Source organism: Gallus gallus, chromosome 12, assembly GCF_016699485.2.
Source record: "Gallus gallus isolate bGalGal1 chromosome 12, bGalGal1.mat.broiler.GRCg7b, whole genome shotgun sequence".
Taxonomy (NCBI): Eukaryota; Metazoa; Chordata; class Aves; order Galliformes; family Phasianidae; genus Gallus; species Gallus gallus.
In genome coordinates this window covers 17820132-17836194 of record NC_052543.1, presented here as the reverse complement: position 1 = coordinate 17836194, position 16063 = coordinate 17820132, and the positions used below count along the sequence as shown (strand labels likewise).

Genomic DNA, 16063 nt, shown 5'->3' with positions numbered 1-16063 from the left:
CTGGAGTTTGCACTGATTAAAAACCAATGGCGTAATTTGACCAGGGACATTTAATTTTATTAAATGCCAAGCTATGCACCAGCACAGACCAGAGTGTGTATGAATCAATAATTGCTGGCAGGCCCATTTTATTTAAAGTTGTGAACTGCCACAAAGTGACCATAGTTCAGTTAATATACTTAATTTAGGAAAAGAAAAAAGAACTAAGTTGTAGGGATGGGGTGATGATGACCATGGCCATGATTTCACTTCACAGGTGCCTTTGAGTAGTTTTATTGAGATATTTTATAGACAAGTTTTAAAGCACAAGGTGTGTTATCATTTTATTTCCTCAGAACAACTAATAAGCCTGGAAAGCCAGCCATGTATTTATAGAGAGATATATTTATAGAAGAAATCTTCCGGTGACTGGGGGGAAAATGGAGAAGCACACACCACTCCTAATGTAGAGAAATGACTGAGAGCTCATACTTATGAATGTAGTGCCATAGCTAAATTAGATAAATTATTATGGGCCCTAGATACCAATGACTGCTGCTATATGCTGCCTGCTGCTGCAGAATCAGCCTTTTGATTTTTCTTTTCAGGGACAGAGGGAAAATGAAAAATGTATTACTCTTTTCATTACACAGCTCTCTATTTTCTGCTCCTTATATATGCATTTATATCTGTATCTATATGTGCATAGATATACACGCTTCGTTACCAGCTTTTATTTTTAATTTTCTTGCTACTGAGTGCACTCATCTCCTATATGTGTGGGAAATGCTGGTGCCCCCGTGCTGCCCCACCACCAGGTACCAGCAGGCAGCTCTACCCACATTGCTTTTGGAGTGATATATTTATTCCAAGAACAGGAGTGAAACCTACTGTAACTCCATAAATCCAAACCCTTTTCTTCAATAAATGCATGACTTAATGCAATAAACTTCACTGTTTGCCAACCAACACAACAGGCACAGAATAGAGTACTTCCCTCCTAGAAGCTTACAGATAAGGGGAGATAGGTCTGTGTATTAACCAGGACAAAAAGGGATTCTTTGGGAGGTTTAGACTTTAGGAAGCTAATTCTAAAGTCTTGTGTGACTCAGGAGCCTGGGAGGATCTCCCTATTAGAGAGCATCTCCAATTGGAACAGTGTGGGTGCTCATAGATGTTCTCTACAGAAGGTAGTTCTTGAGCTATGATGATTTTACTTAACAGATCTCACCACATAACGCATATACACATATACATAAATAGGTATAATAATGCTGCCTTGTAAACCTCATGCTGAACAGATTACATGAAATAAGACTTAAAATGTTCCACTCCATATGTAATTCTGAGTTTTCTTACAACTGCAAGCGAGAATGAGAATGGTGCAAAAACTTATCCAGAACCATTCTTTGCGGAGGTATCAGAAAAACTTCCTTACTTCCAGTAACGCTGAAGAAATGTTATTTCCCTGTAAGGCAGCATAAAGCTGCACGGGTGCACACTGGGATGGGAGAGGGTGTAGGAAAGCAGATACTTTCCTCCTCATCAGCCACAGTTATGCAGTAGGAATCAAACCTGAAACTTCTTTCCCCCACTCTGCACCAGTCTGCCTCCTACTTCCTCTGCTAGGAGCAGGAACACAGGAAAGTAGTTCCAGCTCAGCCAGAGGATGATTTTTATCAGCTCATTTTAGTCAATGAAGAATGGAGTCAATCACTCCTAGAAAACAGCACTTTGCAGTCCTTGTATACCAGGCCAGTACAATCACAGAATAAATCAGTAACCACATTAATCAATGCAATGTAAACTGCTGATCTCTGTGGATAAATTGTACTGGTGTAAGAAGGCCCTCAAATGAATCCCAACCCCCCTCAAACTGCATAGGTCTTAAATCTACTGAGGGCAGATGGACACATGAAAGATTTGCCTTTTTTCTCTTTAAAATCTTGAGCATGTCTCATGAAATCCAGGGTGGGTTTTTTTGGTATCTCTTCATGTCTCAGAGTTATTCCAATTCATTTTTTAAGGACAGGATATATCCGTAGACATTTTTCAGCACTGAAATATATTGGCATACGTAGAATAGGTTAAGCAAAGAAATAATACATAGCAGCATTATTAATATGACATTCTAATTGCTACAGCGCACACATTTTCAAGTACTAAGTGCTATGAACTGATAAAAAAAGAAGTTCACACTAAAAAAGCCTGAATGATTGAAGCCATTTAGAGGCCTTTATTGTACGATGCTGTCAAAATGTCCAAGTGACCTTTTCTACATGGTAAATTTAACCCAGAAAAATTTTATACAAGCTATTATAATAGCACTGTTTTGCCCCCCCACCTCATAGTTTTGGGATTAGATAATGGTCAAAGCAAGAGAAATGTCTCATCTTTATACATACTCTGAAGATGATCAGAGCATTACATGCCAAGTCTCCGCAACATTGCCTATGTCTTTAGGTACAGATATTTCTGAATGCATATATACAAATGCATGAAAGCAATACTATTATTCCACATTGCTGGTCCATAACAATCCTTTGCTGCATGGCAGCACTCCAATAATCCACTCTCAGTGCCAGAAGACAGCACATACATATCACCTGAACCCAGCAGAGTCCCTCCTCAGGATAAATAATGCAAACACTGCAGGACAGTATTCCCATACTGCCTGCACTTGGAAGATCTCACCACACTTGTACCAACATTTCAACAGTCCACTACAAATATTACCATACCTCAAACCACATTCACCCAAAGGCCACAGTGGAGCTGTATTTACATGAAACAACACAAGCTTCAAAGCAACTGATATTCAAGAGCACTGAGATGCACGGGAGGGTACCTTGGATGTGCAGGTACCAGAGTGAAGGAAAGGCATCAGGGATACTCACTGTAGGGGAAGATTCTGGATAACTTTTACCTAGGGAAGTGCAAAGAGCACTTGGACGCAAGTTCCCTTTGAAGACTAAATAGATAAAACCTGCGTCAGCATCCTGAGCCACCAGCCCAGGCAGCCCTGTGCATGCCAAAGCCTCTCTGAGCAGATTAATTCTTGCTTCTGCACAGCAAATCGTTGTGGGAAATTCTCTGTGACTGCAGTACATTCAGATATTAATAAAATCTTTCTTTGCTTTTGCAATGTATTTATAGATAAGTATGATTTAGAGCTTTGTGTCAAGTCCTCACTAGTACTGCATTCCAATGACCTGCAGAAAACAGAGGGTGTTTCTGCACATCAGGGTAATGCTGATTTAGGGGTTGGTACAATAGCACACATGGGCTATTTTACTTAGTTTCTTGGCATTCATATTCAGAAATTGCTCTATAAAGAAGGGAGAAGGCATTAAAGAAAGTTTAAATGATCTTAAATCACAGTGAAACATTGCATTTGGAACCAAGTGAAACATTTGGATAGACTCAAAATTGCTTTTTTTTTTTTCCAGGGAGAAATATTTTGTTGATGTATTAAATTTAAAATGAAAATCTCTGACTGTGACTGGTTTTAGTTTTTTGCTACTTTGCTTATGTCATCAAAATATAATAGATATTACTCTTCCTGCTGTTGGAAATCCGAGTCTTGTCTTGGACTTGATTCCATGCTCTGAAGTCTGGGAGGACTACACCCAGCATTTCCAGAACGGGGCAGATAAGTGGGGTTGCTTTTGTCTTTCCTTTCCCCTCTCTGTTGTTTTCCTTTTGACTTCTAGTTTTAGAAACTTAATATCCTTATTTTCAAATGTTTTCTACAACTGTGAGTAACAAAACTATTTTTGCAATTTTTTTCCCCACCTCTTCCATTCAACCAAACTCTTCCTATTTCAGCACCAGATGTCTTAATAACATTTTATAAAGATACAACCATTCAGTTGGCTACCTGGTCTTTTCAGCACTGTTCTGCAGATTGACCAGTCCAGTTTCATTTGGGCATCTATTTTAGTGAAACAAAAATAAATGATAGGGAAGAGTAGGGAAGAGGAGAACATGGGCCTCCTCAATTTAATGAACTTCATTTATTTCAGGATAGTAGGGGGCCATATTATTATTTAATGCTATTCTCTTTAAGACTGCTTAGAAGCAGTGTTTTAAGGCATTCTTCTCTTGTTTGAGTTTTTCAACGCTAGGTAAATCTACTTTAGGAAGCAGAGCAGCAGAACAAAATAGTGAATTAGATCAATTTAAGTTCTGTTTGCTGAAGTAAACACCTCCTAAGGGAAAGAATGAAAAGATTATTTGCTAGAGTTGCACATCTTGCTTGGTTTTAGTGGTTATGATGCCAAACACCTAACTCCTGCAGGCAGAGAGGAGTGCACTTGGCCACAGTGGTGGAGCAGACTTCTATAACAGACACCGCCCATATGGTGGCACATGGAAGAGGTAGGAAATAGAAGCTGTAAGGACCACTGATTATTGCCTTGATGTTGCAGTGGTCCTTCCTGTGTAAATATAGGTGCATATTCCTCAACTGGAAGTTGCTAGGCAGAATAGTTACTTGGTAACCCACTTATGTTCCAGCTCTAAGGAAGCTCAGCAAAAGAACAGCTTTATTCAAGTCAGCAATCTTCCAATTCCTAGGGTTCCCCCTTAATTTAAAAGGGGATTCTCTCACAGAAACAATAGAATGAGACAAACGTAGAAATTATGAGGTCAAACATGGAGAAAGAGCCTGATTTGAAAATTACCTTCTACAGAGAGGAAAAACACCTTGCAAGGAAAATCAGTAATGCATGCAGAAATGGAAACAAATCTTAAGAAAACATTTCCTTGTTTGATTTCATTACAAAAAAAAAAAAATGTTTTTAAGGTATTAACAAGATTTCTAAATACCATATCCACCTCCTTCTATGCTGTTCTTCTCTACTGAAAGCTGTTAAACCTCTTCCTAGTAACTCCTGCAATTAGTATCTTTGTAGAAATCTCAGAGGACAGGCTTCTAAAAGCAGCATTATATTTTTAGAACCTCCCTGTAATTAATCATCTATCAGGCCTCCTATACAGTTCTATACAACTGCTGTGCAGCAAATATTTCTTTCCTTGAATGAAAAGAACAGTTTTGTTTAAACTTCGTGAAAGGATCGCATTTATGTTATAAAATATAAGAGTTTAAGTTACATTTAACTGAAAAAAAAATACCCCTTGCTTATTGGATGGTAGAAAATCTGCATTCAAGCTGCAATGGTAGCAACGAGCTGCTGCTAGAGACCTGCTGGGATGGAATGATGCAAAAAGCTCTGTCAGAGCTCCACTGCAGTGGTCATCTTTTTGAAAAACTATGCTGAATTCAGTATGAGGATTACTGAATATCACCAGATGCGAGTACAATTTGTTTATCCACAATAAAGCCCACATTTCCACACTCATTCTGTAGCCGCAAGGACACGAAATACACTCTCTTCTGGCTTTGATAGCATCAACAGAGAACGCAAGTATTTAACAGAGAGTGCAGTTCCTAGTGAAATACCTTGTCCTAGGGATTTAATATACTCTTCATCCTCTCGAGTACTTAAATCAAAATTGAATATTGTTTCATAATGCATGCTCTTGCTACGTGTTTATTATTTATGGTTGCATTTTATGCCAGAGCACATGGAGTTCTCTCAGCACATCAGTAATCCCAGGCACCAAAGTTTTGGTAACTTCCCATTCAACTTCATATTTTAAGTGCAATATCTACAAAGAAAGGCTGAGGGAGTTGGGCTTGTTTAGCTTGAAAAAAAGAAGGCTCTGAGGAGACCTCACTGAGGCCTTTCTGTACTTGAGGGGAGCTTATAAATAGGAGCAGAGCAACTCATTACACGGTCTGATAGCAATAGGCTTTTGGGGGAATGGCTTTAAACTAAAAGAGGGGAGATTTAGGTTAGATGTTAGGAAGAAATTCTTCACTCAGAGCTGTGGGCATCCCATTTCTGGAGGAGCCCAAGGCCATGAATGAGGCCTGAGGCAGCCTGAGCTAGGGATGCAGCCAGCCCACAGAAAGAGATTGGAACTGGGTGACATTTAAAGATCACTTCCAACATAAGCTTTCCTATCATTAGGACTCTTGCTTCCAGCTTAGCTTCCCATACCTGTGGATGTGAAATATGCTTTATTATGCTTTTTGGAAGATGATCATGCACAAGTTAAAGCATATTCTTCTGCTTTTTCATGTGCTTACACAGTGCCATCTCCCTTTGAGCCCTTCTCTTTTCAGAAGTATTGGGGTAGGGAGGGAATTTGATTAACTTGTTGTTGCAAATGGTTACAAAGATGAGATAACACATTTGTCAGTAACAAAAAGAAAACAGACTTCAGAATATAGTGGGAGGGATGAAAAGGTCCCCTAGTAGTGATGTGAGACAACAAATACCTTTTATAGGATGTTGTTAAAGCTGACAGCAGCGTGACTTCATGTTTTGAGCTCTATCTATTCACTTGAAAGTCATGCTCACTCTGGTGTTTAATTTGACATTCTAATAACTCAATAGATTGAAGGGTTTAATTAGATGCTTTTATTTATATTTCAAGATGATGAAAATCAATGTTCCTCTCATTTACCTTCACACCCATCCCAGAGATGAATCTACACTTTCAACCTACAGCAAAGAACAATACCAGCTGGAGGATAACTAAACATGCTAGAAGACAGATATATTTTAATCTCCCCTTAAAAAAGTTGTAGATCAGAACAGCCTTTGCATCAAACAACATATCTCAAGTCATAGAAGGTTCTGCCTTGTTCAAGCCGGATTCAAGGCTTGCTGGTGCCATTGAAACTCTCTTAAATTCAAGGGCTTGGGGTTGGTCCATATGCCTCCTTTTAATACAGTGTATCTTTTCAGAAGAAAACAGTTAAGGATTATTCTGCTCAGAAAGAAGCAAAACTGCTTTTGATGGGTTCTTGGAAATACCAGCCAAAGCATTCACAGGTAAGCCACGTACAGAAGAAGGAACTGAACTCACCCAGTTGGCAAAGGGGATCCCTGTCTATGCAGCATATCTCCTTGGGAAGCAGCGCAGGTCCAAGAGATGCTCCCCTCCCCGTGGCTGGCCCTTATCTGAGCCCAGGGGGTCTCTACCCCTTCTAGTTAAGTGGGGAGCACAGGTGCAAACAATTTGCCTGTGCTGTCTGGACCAGGCACACCCCTTCACCAGGTGTTCAATCACCAGTCGAAGCCCTGAACTAACAGTTCCCCTACAAATATACTTCATAAAATGCATTCTATGGGGATTCCTGTAATACAAAAAGTAAACAACTAACTTATTTATTTGAAATGTTTTTTGGTGGTTTCTGTTTTGTTTAGAGGTTACAGTGAAGAATGTGAGATAATTAATATCCACATCACAAGCAATTATCAGTAATCTCCTGGCACAAATCTTCCGCATTTGCCATACCATTAAATTGAAGTTTCAATAAGAATTAGTAAAAAAAAATTGAGATCACTCTTTTTCACAATCTCAAGTTATATTTGGTACCACTCTATTTAATTAATGCATATACATTTATCTATGAAATTCAAAGCTTATATTTTTAAATTAATGCATTATTAATATTTACATTTTCTTATATGTGTACAATCTCTGTCTCCCTTCCCCATCCCCGCTATTTTTCTTTACTGGAAATTTTGGTTGTGATAAAGTATTAAGACAGAATCTACAGGTAGTTCAATTTTAGAAGTCCATTGCTTCAGTCATCAAGGAAAAGAATATGTAAGAACAAAACTCAAGAGTAGGATCCCAGATGCCAGCGTATACAGTTCTCTTGGGGACAGTTTTATTCCTCCAGAGCTTAAACCTGTAAAGATATAAGCATAAAAATAAGGAAATTTCTGTCCAAAAACATTTTCCTGTGCAATCTAGTCTAACAATGCTCTTTTTACAAATATTTGCAAAATAAAATATCCAAAAGGTTATTTCTTTTTATTCACTTGTAAGTCATAGCAGCGATTCTAGGGAGTTTTGAATGGCCTTTTGGGTTTGGGTTGGTTAGTTACAACCCAGGGTTCCATTCTGCCTGAGGAATAAGGGCAGAGCCTGGGCACCTGCATGAGCTGTGGAGTGCAGCTGAGGAGCTCTACCTCAGTGTATGCAGCAGCTCCAGATCGGATTAAAATCTGCAGTGTATACAAAAGCTGCAGAGTTGAGTCCAGTAAGAAAGCTTAAGTCTCTGAAAAGCATTACAGATAAGGTCAGATCTTGGTGTTGTGAAATAGTTTCTCTGCTAATGAACATGGGAAAACTGGAGACTAATCTACATTCACCCAGTAGTACAAAGGGAGAGGGAGGTCAACAGTGATAGCAAAAAGTCTGTTAATCCTTTGTACTTTTTGGAGGCACACAGATTTCTTATTACACAGTGATATTCAGAGAAAGGAAATACTATCTCATGTACTTGATATTTTTGGGATCCTAATTTCCTCGCTGCTACTGCCATCCCCACCATCACTAACGGTTCTTATTTCTATGAGATAATCTTCTTCGAATGGCACCAGAAGTTCAGCTGAAGTGTTGTTTGTCTCCAGTATATGAGCTTTGCTGTGCCTGTTTTGTCTGTACAAAATCTAAACAAAAAAGGATTAGAGAACAGAGGTTACTCGATTACTTCAAATTTTATGTTGTTCTTTACAGAAGAAATGAAAGGACAGAAGTTTGGACAGTAGCACCTGGGTTTCCACTTAGGAATCACGTTTCTGCAATTAAGTGTGATGGACCCAGTGCCTGCCTGCACATAGGTCTCTTCACTAATTTATCTCTGGGACAAGGTATGGAGCAGCCCCAAGTCCACACGTCTTGGGGGAGGATGGGGATCCTACAGACCGTGATCAAAATGAGCCTTCTAGAAGCCTTTCTGCCTTATTAGCACTCTTGACAAACTTTTTACATAGTTATGATAAAAAGAGCAATTGAAGAGCAAAGCAGAAGGAGAAGTAGAGTGAATGGAGATTGTATGGAAAATACTGTGTTGAGTACTTAAAGCACTCTCTCCACAACAAAATATAACAGGCAGTTATAACCGAGAAGCAGGTATGCTAGATATGAGGGAGAAGAGCTTAAAACTCTGATTTTAATGTCTTCCCCAGTATGTAGGGCTATTCAAGCACACTAACTAGGCTCTAAGAGGATATGAGCTTGAGAAAAGATTACAAGGTAGGATATTTTTTCTGTCCTTTTCCTCCCTGGGCATAAATAACTCTTCATAGACTCTTACATGCTGAGCAACACAAGGATCTTGATCCTGACAACCTTTCCCCATCTAAGTGCTCTCCACAGCCATTCTGACCACTTTTCAGGTCTTTCAGAAAGTCTTTGGGGGTCAGAGACACTGCAAACAAACTTTAAACTAAATGTTCCTGTCCTTAAAAAGGATTTATTGAACTGTTTTTTAGTTCACCCACATTGATCTTAATGTATCTACTATTCCATTTTCAAAGCTGTGTTTATGAAGTGTCAGAGAGTAAGGACTTTTAGACATGTTTTATAACGTCTCTTTAATTCTTAAGAGACTATACTCTATTTCTTACAGGCATGTGAAACTCCTTCCAACGCAAGAACGTTATACAAGTAAGATTACAAGGGAAAACGAACAAGAGGAGTCCAGCAATGGGAACAGAAAACTCTTGTGTTGGAATAAAGATGTCCAACTCCAAATGACATATTCTTCCACACTTTGTATAGATGTCAGCCAACCATCCCCATGGCTCCAGAAAATTCACCTTTCCATGAGTAATGAATAGTCACATCCCAACAGCTCACTTTTTTCACCTCTATTATAAACAACGTGCATGATTAATGAGATAAGGCGATGACTTACTTTGTAGCCTAGCACCTCTGATTCATTCTCCATTGTTTTCACATGTTCCCAATTCAAGCAGATTTTGGAATTTGTCAGTTTCCACGCGATATTTGCTGGAGGTTGACTGGGTGCTTAAAAAATAAAAGATGATGATAATCACAAGATACAACTTTACATTAATTTGCATAGTGTAATTGAATGAGACTCTGACATGGAAGTAGCAAATGCATGGGTGATTCAAGTCTAAAAGAGTGAAAAATATTTTCCAGTCCATCACTGCTCTCTTATTAGTCAGAATAAAGATCTATTCATAGCACAGAACCACTTACTGTGAGAGTTCATTTTGGAAATTAGGCAAAGCCTGACAGTGCCTGACAGTTCAAGTTACATTTGATAGATTTTATTTAAGTATTATGTTGTTCCTATCTATCTTTTAATGGACTAGAGAATGTTTTGCAGTATGGATTTCAGAAAAAAAAGTTGAAACTAGGAGCAGAATACAAAAGGCTTGATTTTCATCGGCCATGAGAATAGGCTACAAAGAGTTACACATTAAAGTCTCCATGTGATCCATCATAAAACGTTGCAGGATTTTATAAATTCTCAGTATAATAGGTTGAGGGTAAATTTTCAAAGGTTTTTTATGCCTAAGTGCCAGGACTTTGAAAATTTGCCTACGAGTGACAGAAATCGAATCCTGCGTGAACATGTGAAGTTGAAACTGTGCCTTTGAACTGACTGTCTCAGATTTACATCACCTCCATCTCCATGGTGTGTTCCCCAAATCCTGCCTGAGAGGAGAGTGCCAGCGGTGTCAGAGGAAGTAAGGATTTGAAAATAATTGAGAAAAGAGAGGAGAGATCTGGAGAAAGGGCTTCTGGGTCCTAAGGGTGCCAGACCTGACTTTAAAATGCTAAACTTTTGGGATTCTTCTTCATTCCCTACAGTTCCTACATACTGATGGTTAGCATACATAACTCAGAATGTACTGTAGACTTGGCAATACTCCATCATTAGTTTATTTCCCACACAGAGAGAATGAATCAGTGGCATCTGTTTTTATGTATCTATCTGCTTCTTGACCATGGAGAAGTTTGATCCACCCCACTATCTGGAATAGGAGGTGTTACTGGGCCACTCAGGTGAATCTAAGCAGATGTCTTTCCATGAACTGTAAGTCCATACTGGATAAAGATTTTTTTTTTCTTTTTTAATGCATTTAAATACATTCACATGCATAAACCCACAAATGTACTTAGATTTTGTTTGAAACTTCTTTGCTGCTTCCACCAAATGTTTTAGGTAAGGAATTCGGACACAAAACATTCACAAGATATAAAGGATGCCAAATTTTTAATTGACTGGGTACTTGGAAAACTGTGTGATGCCCTCAAATATGGGTGAATATCATCTTATCCAAAATCTTTTAACAAAATACTTACAATCATCTAAATTCCCAAACTTTGGGTTGAAAAAGCCACCACTGGGTGACTTCCTAAGCTGAATTATCTGGTTTTCATCTACAGTCAGGGACCAGAATAGGCAGTAATGGATAACTCTTTCCCAAACCCACAGTGATACACATAAACAAGACCACTATGAACACTCCTTAGATTTAAGATGACCAAGTCTTTCCACAACTAACTTCTTATCAACTTTATCAACAACATTTGATAGTCTTAAGTAAATCAAATTAATGAAGTTACTCGTTTTAGAAAACCTAGTAGGTTTTTTGAGTTGAAGTTTATACTTGCAAAGTATTTCTAATATCTACATCTATTGAAATATGCATTAGTAAAGAAAAAGCAGTGAAATCCCTTAAAACCATGATGACATATGAATAAAATAAGCAGAACAGCTGAGCCATGTAACACCTCCTTGTGGAGCAGTATGCATCATTTTTTACTTTCCTAAGCAGTAAACTTACACCACAATATCAACTTAGACATTCGACTGATCTTAGATCTAAGTACGTTTCAATCAGAATTGCACCTATTTGGCTGAAGGCCTATTGTAGTTTTAAGCTTGGCTTAGTCTATACAATAATGCCACATATAGAACACTAGGAATCTTTGGCGATGAGTGTGAAGACAGAGCTATTTGCTTGAAGCCAAACCTCCTGCTGTAGATGTGTATCTTTTATATGCTCTTGATGTACTATCTCTTCTCCCATTGAAAATGCCTGCATCTTTCAGAAATGAGAGCTTAAAATTTTAATATATGTTTTTAAGTATTAAATAGGTTGTTTTGACTTTAATTTTTAAATGAGCCATTAGCACCATCCTGAGTTTGACAGAAGATGAAATCAATGTAAATCAAAAATCAAATTTGTTCGCTTTTTGTTTTGCCTCTTGACTGATGTGTCTTTATCTTTTCTTTTGTACAAATATACATACAAATATAGAGAATCATTTCCAGAGATGAGTCCATTTTACACTGTCTGTGAGAAAAGCCATGCTTGAAATTTCACAAAATATTTTCTCTGGCTTTATTTTGGCTTATGCTACGTACATTATATTTTATCATGAACTCATTTAAGTAGTTAGCTCCTGTCTAGCACTTTAAAGTAATAACCTGGAGTAATACAAGGATGAGAGGACAAGTGAGGAGAGACAAAAGATTCCTTTTTTGTGCAAAAGTGTTGTTAAATTGGGAAAACGCAGCCCACTGAAAGTATAAAAAAATGGGGCACATGGGTATATAGCAGGTTAGCAAGATTTTCTGTTGTATGACTATTTTGCTGTTAGTGAGCATTTCCTTTACAGGCTCTATCCTGTAGAACAGCACTCCTGTATTATCTCAGAGGATGGCCCATGAAAGCCTACATTTCACATAGCTTTTATTCTTGCAAGTAGAAAAGCACATGTTTTTGCTTCTAAAATTGCAGGGAATTTAAGCAGTTACTGATTAAATAGTATTTAAGTGAACGTGTCACATACGTTCCCCTCTGCATGACACAATTTAGAGGTCCCTAGAAACATCTGGAAAATTTAACGGTTTCCTTAAAAGAAAAAAATAAATAATAAGAGCCATAATCCAAGTCTACAGTTTGACCTGTGGAATACCTTTCCATAATTGACTGTGACTCTCTTCTGAAATTTCCTGAAAGCAAGTGGCACGCTGCTGCATCTGAAAAGAAGATCCTTCCTAACTGTTGCTAATGCTGTAGGAACACAAACACCCGTATTATTCAGTCTTGTAAGTGTAGAGAACTGCCTGAGCACATAGACAGAACAGGGTGAAATAAATAACCTCAGGGCTGATTTCAGTCACTGGGAATTGTAGCTTTCGCTGAGGCAGAACCCAACCCCAATCCAAACACTACATTAACATCTCGCATACCAGAATTTGAGCAAACTCAACACTGACCACAAAATTAGGAAACAAAGAATAGACAGAGAAGTTTCTCAGTCACAGACTTCACTGCTTAATTTTATGGAGAAGTTTGGGATCCCATTTTCCTCGGTACTGCAGCATTTAGCAGAGCTGGGTCATGGTAAGCTGAAATGTCACCATCCCACCTGGGAGTCTGCAACATTTGTTGTACAAAATTGAATACTCACGTGACTTTTTAGTGGTGACATTTACTGGGGCACTGGAGGGCCCCGTCCCTGCTGTGTTGTAAGCCCGAACTGTTGCAAAATACACTGTGTTAGCTTTTAGGCCTGTGATATTTTTGGCTGTTACGTTCCCATTGACTCTGACTTTACCAGCTGTGCTTTCCTTGGGATCATCAGTCCAATATAAAACCTGAAAAGCCAAAACAAAAGAAAAGGCAATTCATTGTTTTAAATCAATTACAGATTTGGCTGGCAAGTAGACATGATGCCAGTGAAGATTTCAAGGAATACTGGATTTGTCACATACAAAATGAGCAGGAAATAAAACCAAGCGCGAGTATTTATAGAGAAGAAATAAAATTTCAGAAACGGGATACAAATTAAGAAAGCAAATGTAATCCTTATAGAAGTCCAAAAGGAAAACTTTGATAACATGAGATATTTTAAAAGCTTTTTGGTTTTAAGGTTTGAACAGATTCCAAGAAAAACTTTAAAAGATACAAAGAAACACTTACCTATATCTTCTAAGGGGATTTTAATTATTTTGTATCCTGTCTAATTTTCATTCTGTGACAGCCACTTAGACCTTTGTTTTTTAATGAACATTTGATTTGGAAGGTTTGGGTATTGCTGCTTGCTACAAGCAGGAGTGAGAAGCTCAAAGCCTTTCAAACGCTGTAGCAGAAGCTTTGGTTGGTAATAATGTGCATCCTCTTCTGTAAGGAATGGTGGAGGTCACGTGCATGCCCGCTACATATCAGCTGCCCACATCATGCTCAGGCAGTGCTAAAGCTGTGTAAGAGGAAGGAGGATCAACCTTGTTTTGTGGAATCAAGAACAAGCACAAGTCCTTTTATAGTGGCCATCACAAATGATTAATCTTGAGGTTTTAATTTACATTACAAAAAGACTGGGTGAGAACTGCAGTCCTGGTCTGTAAATGCTTGTGATTATCTCAGGTGAAATGCTGTTAATGAGAGTTAGGTGAAGAGCTGCATTATCTGCTGACTTGGCAGCAAGGGAAGAAGAACCAGAATACCAATGTAGCTGGGGAAAGGATGTCTGCAAGGTGCCCAATCCCAGCCCCAACCCCCATCCCACCCCCGCAACAGTAGCAGCAGCTGCTATCTCACCTCATAGCCCAGCACCCTGCCTGTGTGCCTGTTCCATGCAACGGGCTGCCAGGAGACCTCCACCTCTGCTGCCGAGATGCTCAGTGCTGAAGTGCCTGCTGGTGCTATCTGTGGCTCTGGATCATGAGAGAAAAGGCAGCAAGTGGAGCATTTGTAGTACCAAAAGGGTGTTGCATCAGAAAGTTAGAGAGATTTAAGAAAAAGTCAAGATTTTTGGTGGAGGCAGCATGGGAAATGGATTGAGAAACCTGGTGTGAATCTTTAGTTTTGCTGCCCATTTATTGTGGAACAGTAGCAAAACTGTAATTTTTCAAAATTGGTCATAACCTGTAATCTGGGACAGATTTTTAGAGGAAATCATCTGCACTGAGTGGTCTGGGCTCTCTGATAGACAAAATGTTTTGAATGTCTCCTGCTTTTTCTCATCCTGCTCAGTGGGATCTCCTGAGACAAGTGTGTTGAAACATGCCATCTACTTAAAGTAACTCCAAAAATCTTTTCCTTGCCTTTGTTCCCTCCAAATTCCCATCCTCTCTCCCATGTCTCTTGAGAATCTGCAATGAGCAGCTTTGAACAGATTTCTTGCCACCCCTATAGAGATCTGCATGATCACATCTGGGACCCATAGGCTCTACACAACTGCTACTAATAAGAGCAGCACACTTTACCATCTTCTCCAGCGTAGACAATGGATATGGAGCTCAGGGTCCCTTCTCCTTCATTGTTGTAGACACCAACTTTCACTTCGAAAGGAGACAGAGGTGTAATGCTTTCATTCCTATAAACATATTTACTTGCTTCTATGGGAGCCACTGCTGCTTTTGTCCACGTTGTTGAGCCAAGAGGACGAAACATAATGATATAGCCAAAACCTTCTCCATTTTGTAGTTCTTCTGGCACTGGCTGTAGTGACAGGGCAGTCAGTCAATAAGCATTTGCAAGTATACACTGTTTTAATTGAATCTTCATTTTCTCAGAATATTTTAGGAGTATTGATTCAGTTGACTGTGCCTTAGAGAAGATAATAATGTTTGCTCCATCAGTCAATGTAATATTGAAATAAAAATCAAAATAATAAATCTATTGAGGCAATCCATTTAGAAACAAAAGATCTGATCAGCTCCATTAAAGTTATTCTCTTTCAGGCATGAAGTTTTCAAAATTAAAAGCAATTCACTCAGCACAGTTTATAGCTGAAATTTTTCCCCCAAGGGACGTAGGAACACTAATTTTAAATGATTTTAAAAGAAGGAAAGAGATGGGAAAGGAGCAAATGTATATGGAGGTGCATGTCAGCTGTATAATTGCTTGTGCATGTGTAGAGCACATATATTTTTTTAGAACAAGGGAGACTTTGGAGTGCACGGACGTTTTCTTATTTAAGTTTGTTTAGAACAGAAATGTTATTGCAAGCCAACATGACAAAATTAATGTTTCTATTAATAAAATCTCATGTCAAGATATGTATTAATGACTCATACCGAGCAGGCAATTACATCAACACTGTATCCAGAATGAACACTTCTATTTTCTTGGGAAAAAAAAGTACTTCTATGCTGGCTTTTCAAAGCAAGAGAACGTTTGTAAAACAAGAAAAGAACAGCAGTACATGGAAGAAG

General features: G+C 38.6%; 1 protein-coding gene across 3 annotated transcripts in view; it reads right to left on the bottom strand.

The window, feature by feature from the left end:
• Positions 1-2192: 2192 nt before the first annotated feature.
• Positions 2193-16063, bottom strand: part of CNTN6 (contactin 6) — a 132557-nt gene continuing 118686 nt past the window's right edge. For all 3 annotated transcript variants that reach the window (XM_004944703.5, XM_015293209.4, XM_046900032.1), the window contains exons 18-23: positions 15113-15347; positions 14445-14560; positions 13315-13501; positions 9770-9882; positions 8351-8519; positions 2193-7753 (exon numbers count right to left, since the gene is read on the bottom strand). In XM_004944703.5, the coding sequence (XP_004944760.2) occupies positions 7653-7753; positions 8351-8519; positions 9770-9882; positions 13315-13501; positions 14445-14560; positions 15113-15347 (921 nt within the window). In that variant the 3' untranslated portion in view covers positions 2193-7652. The remainder of the gene's footprint in view (positions 7754-8350; positions 8520-9769; positions 9883-13314; positions 13502-14444; positions 14561-15112; positions 15348-16063) is intronic.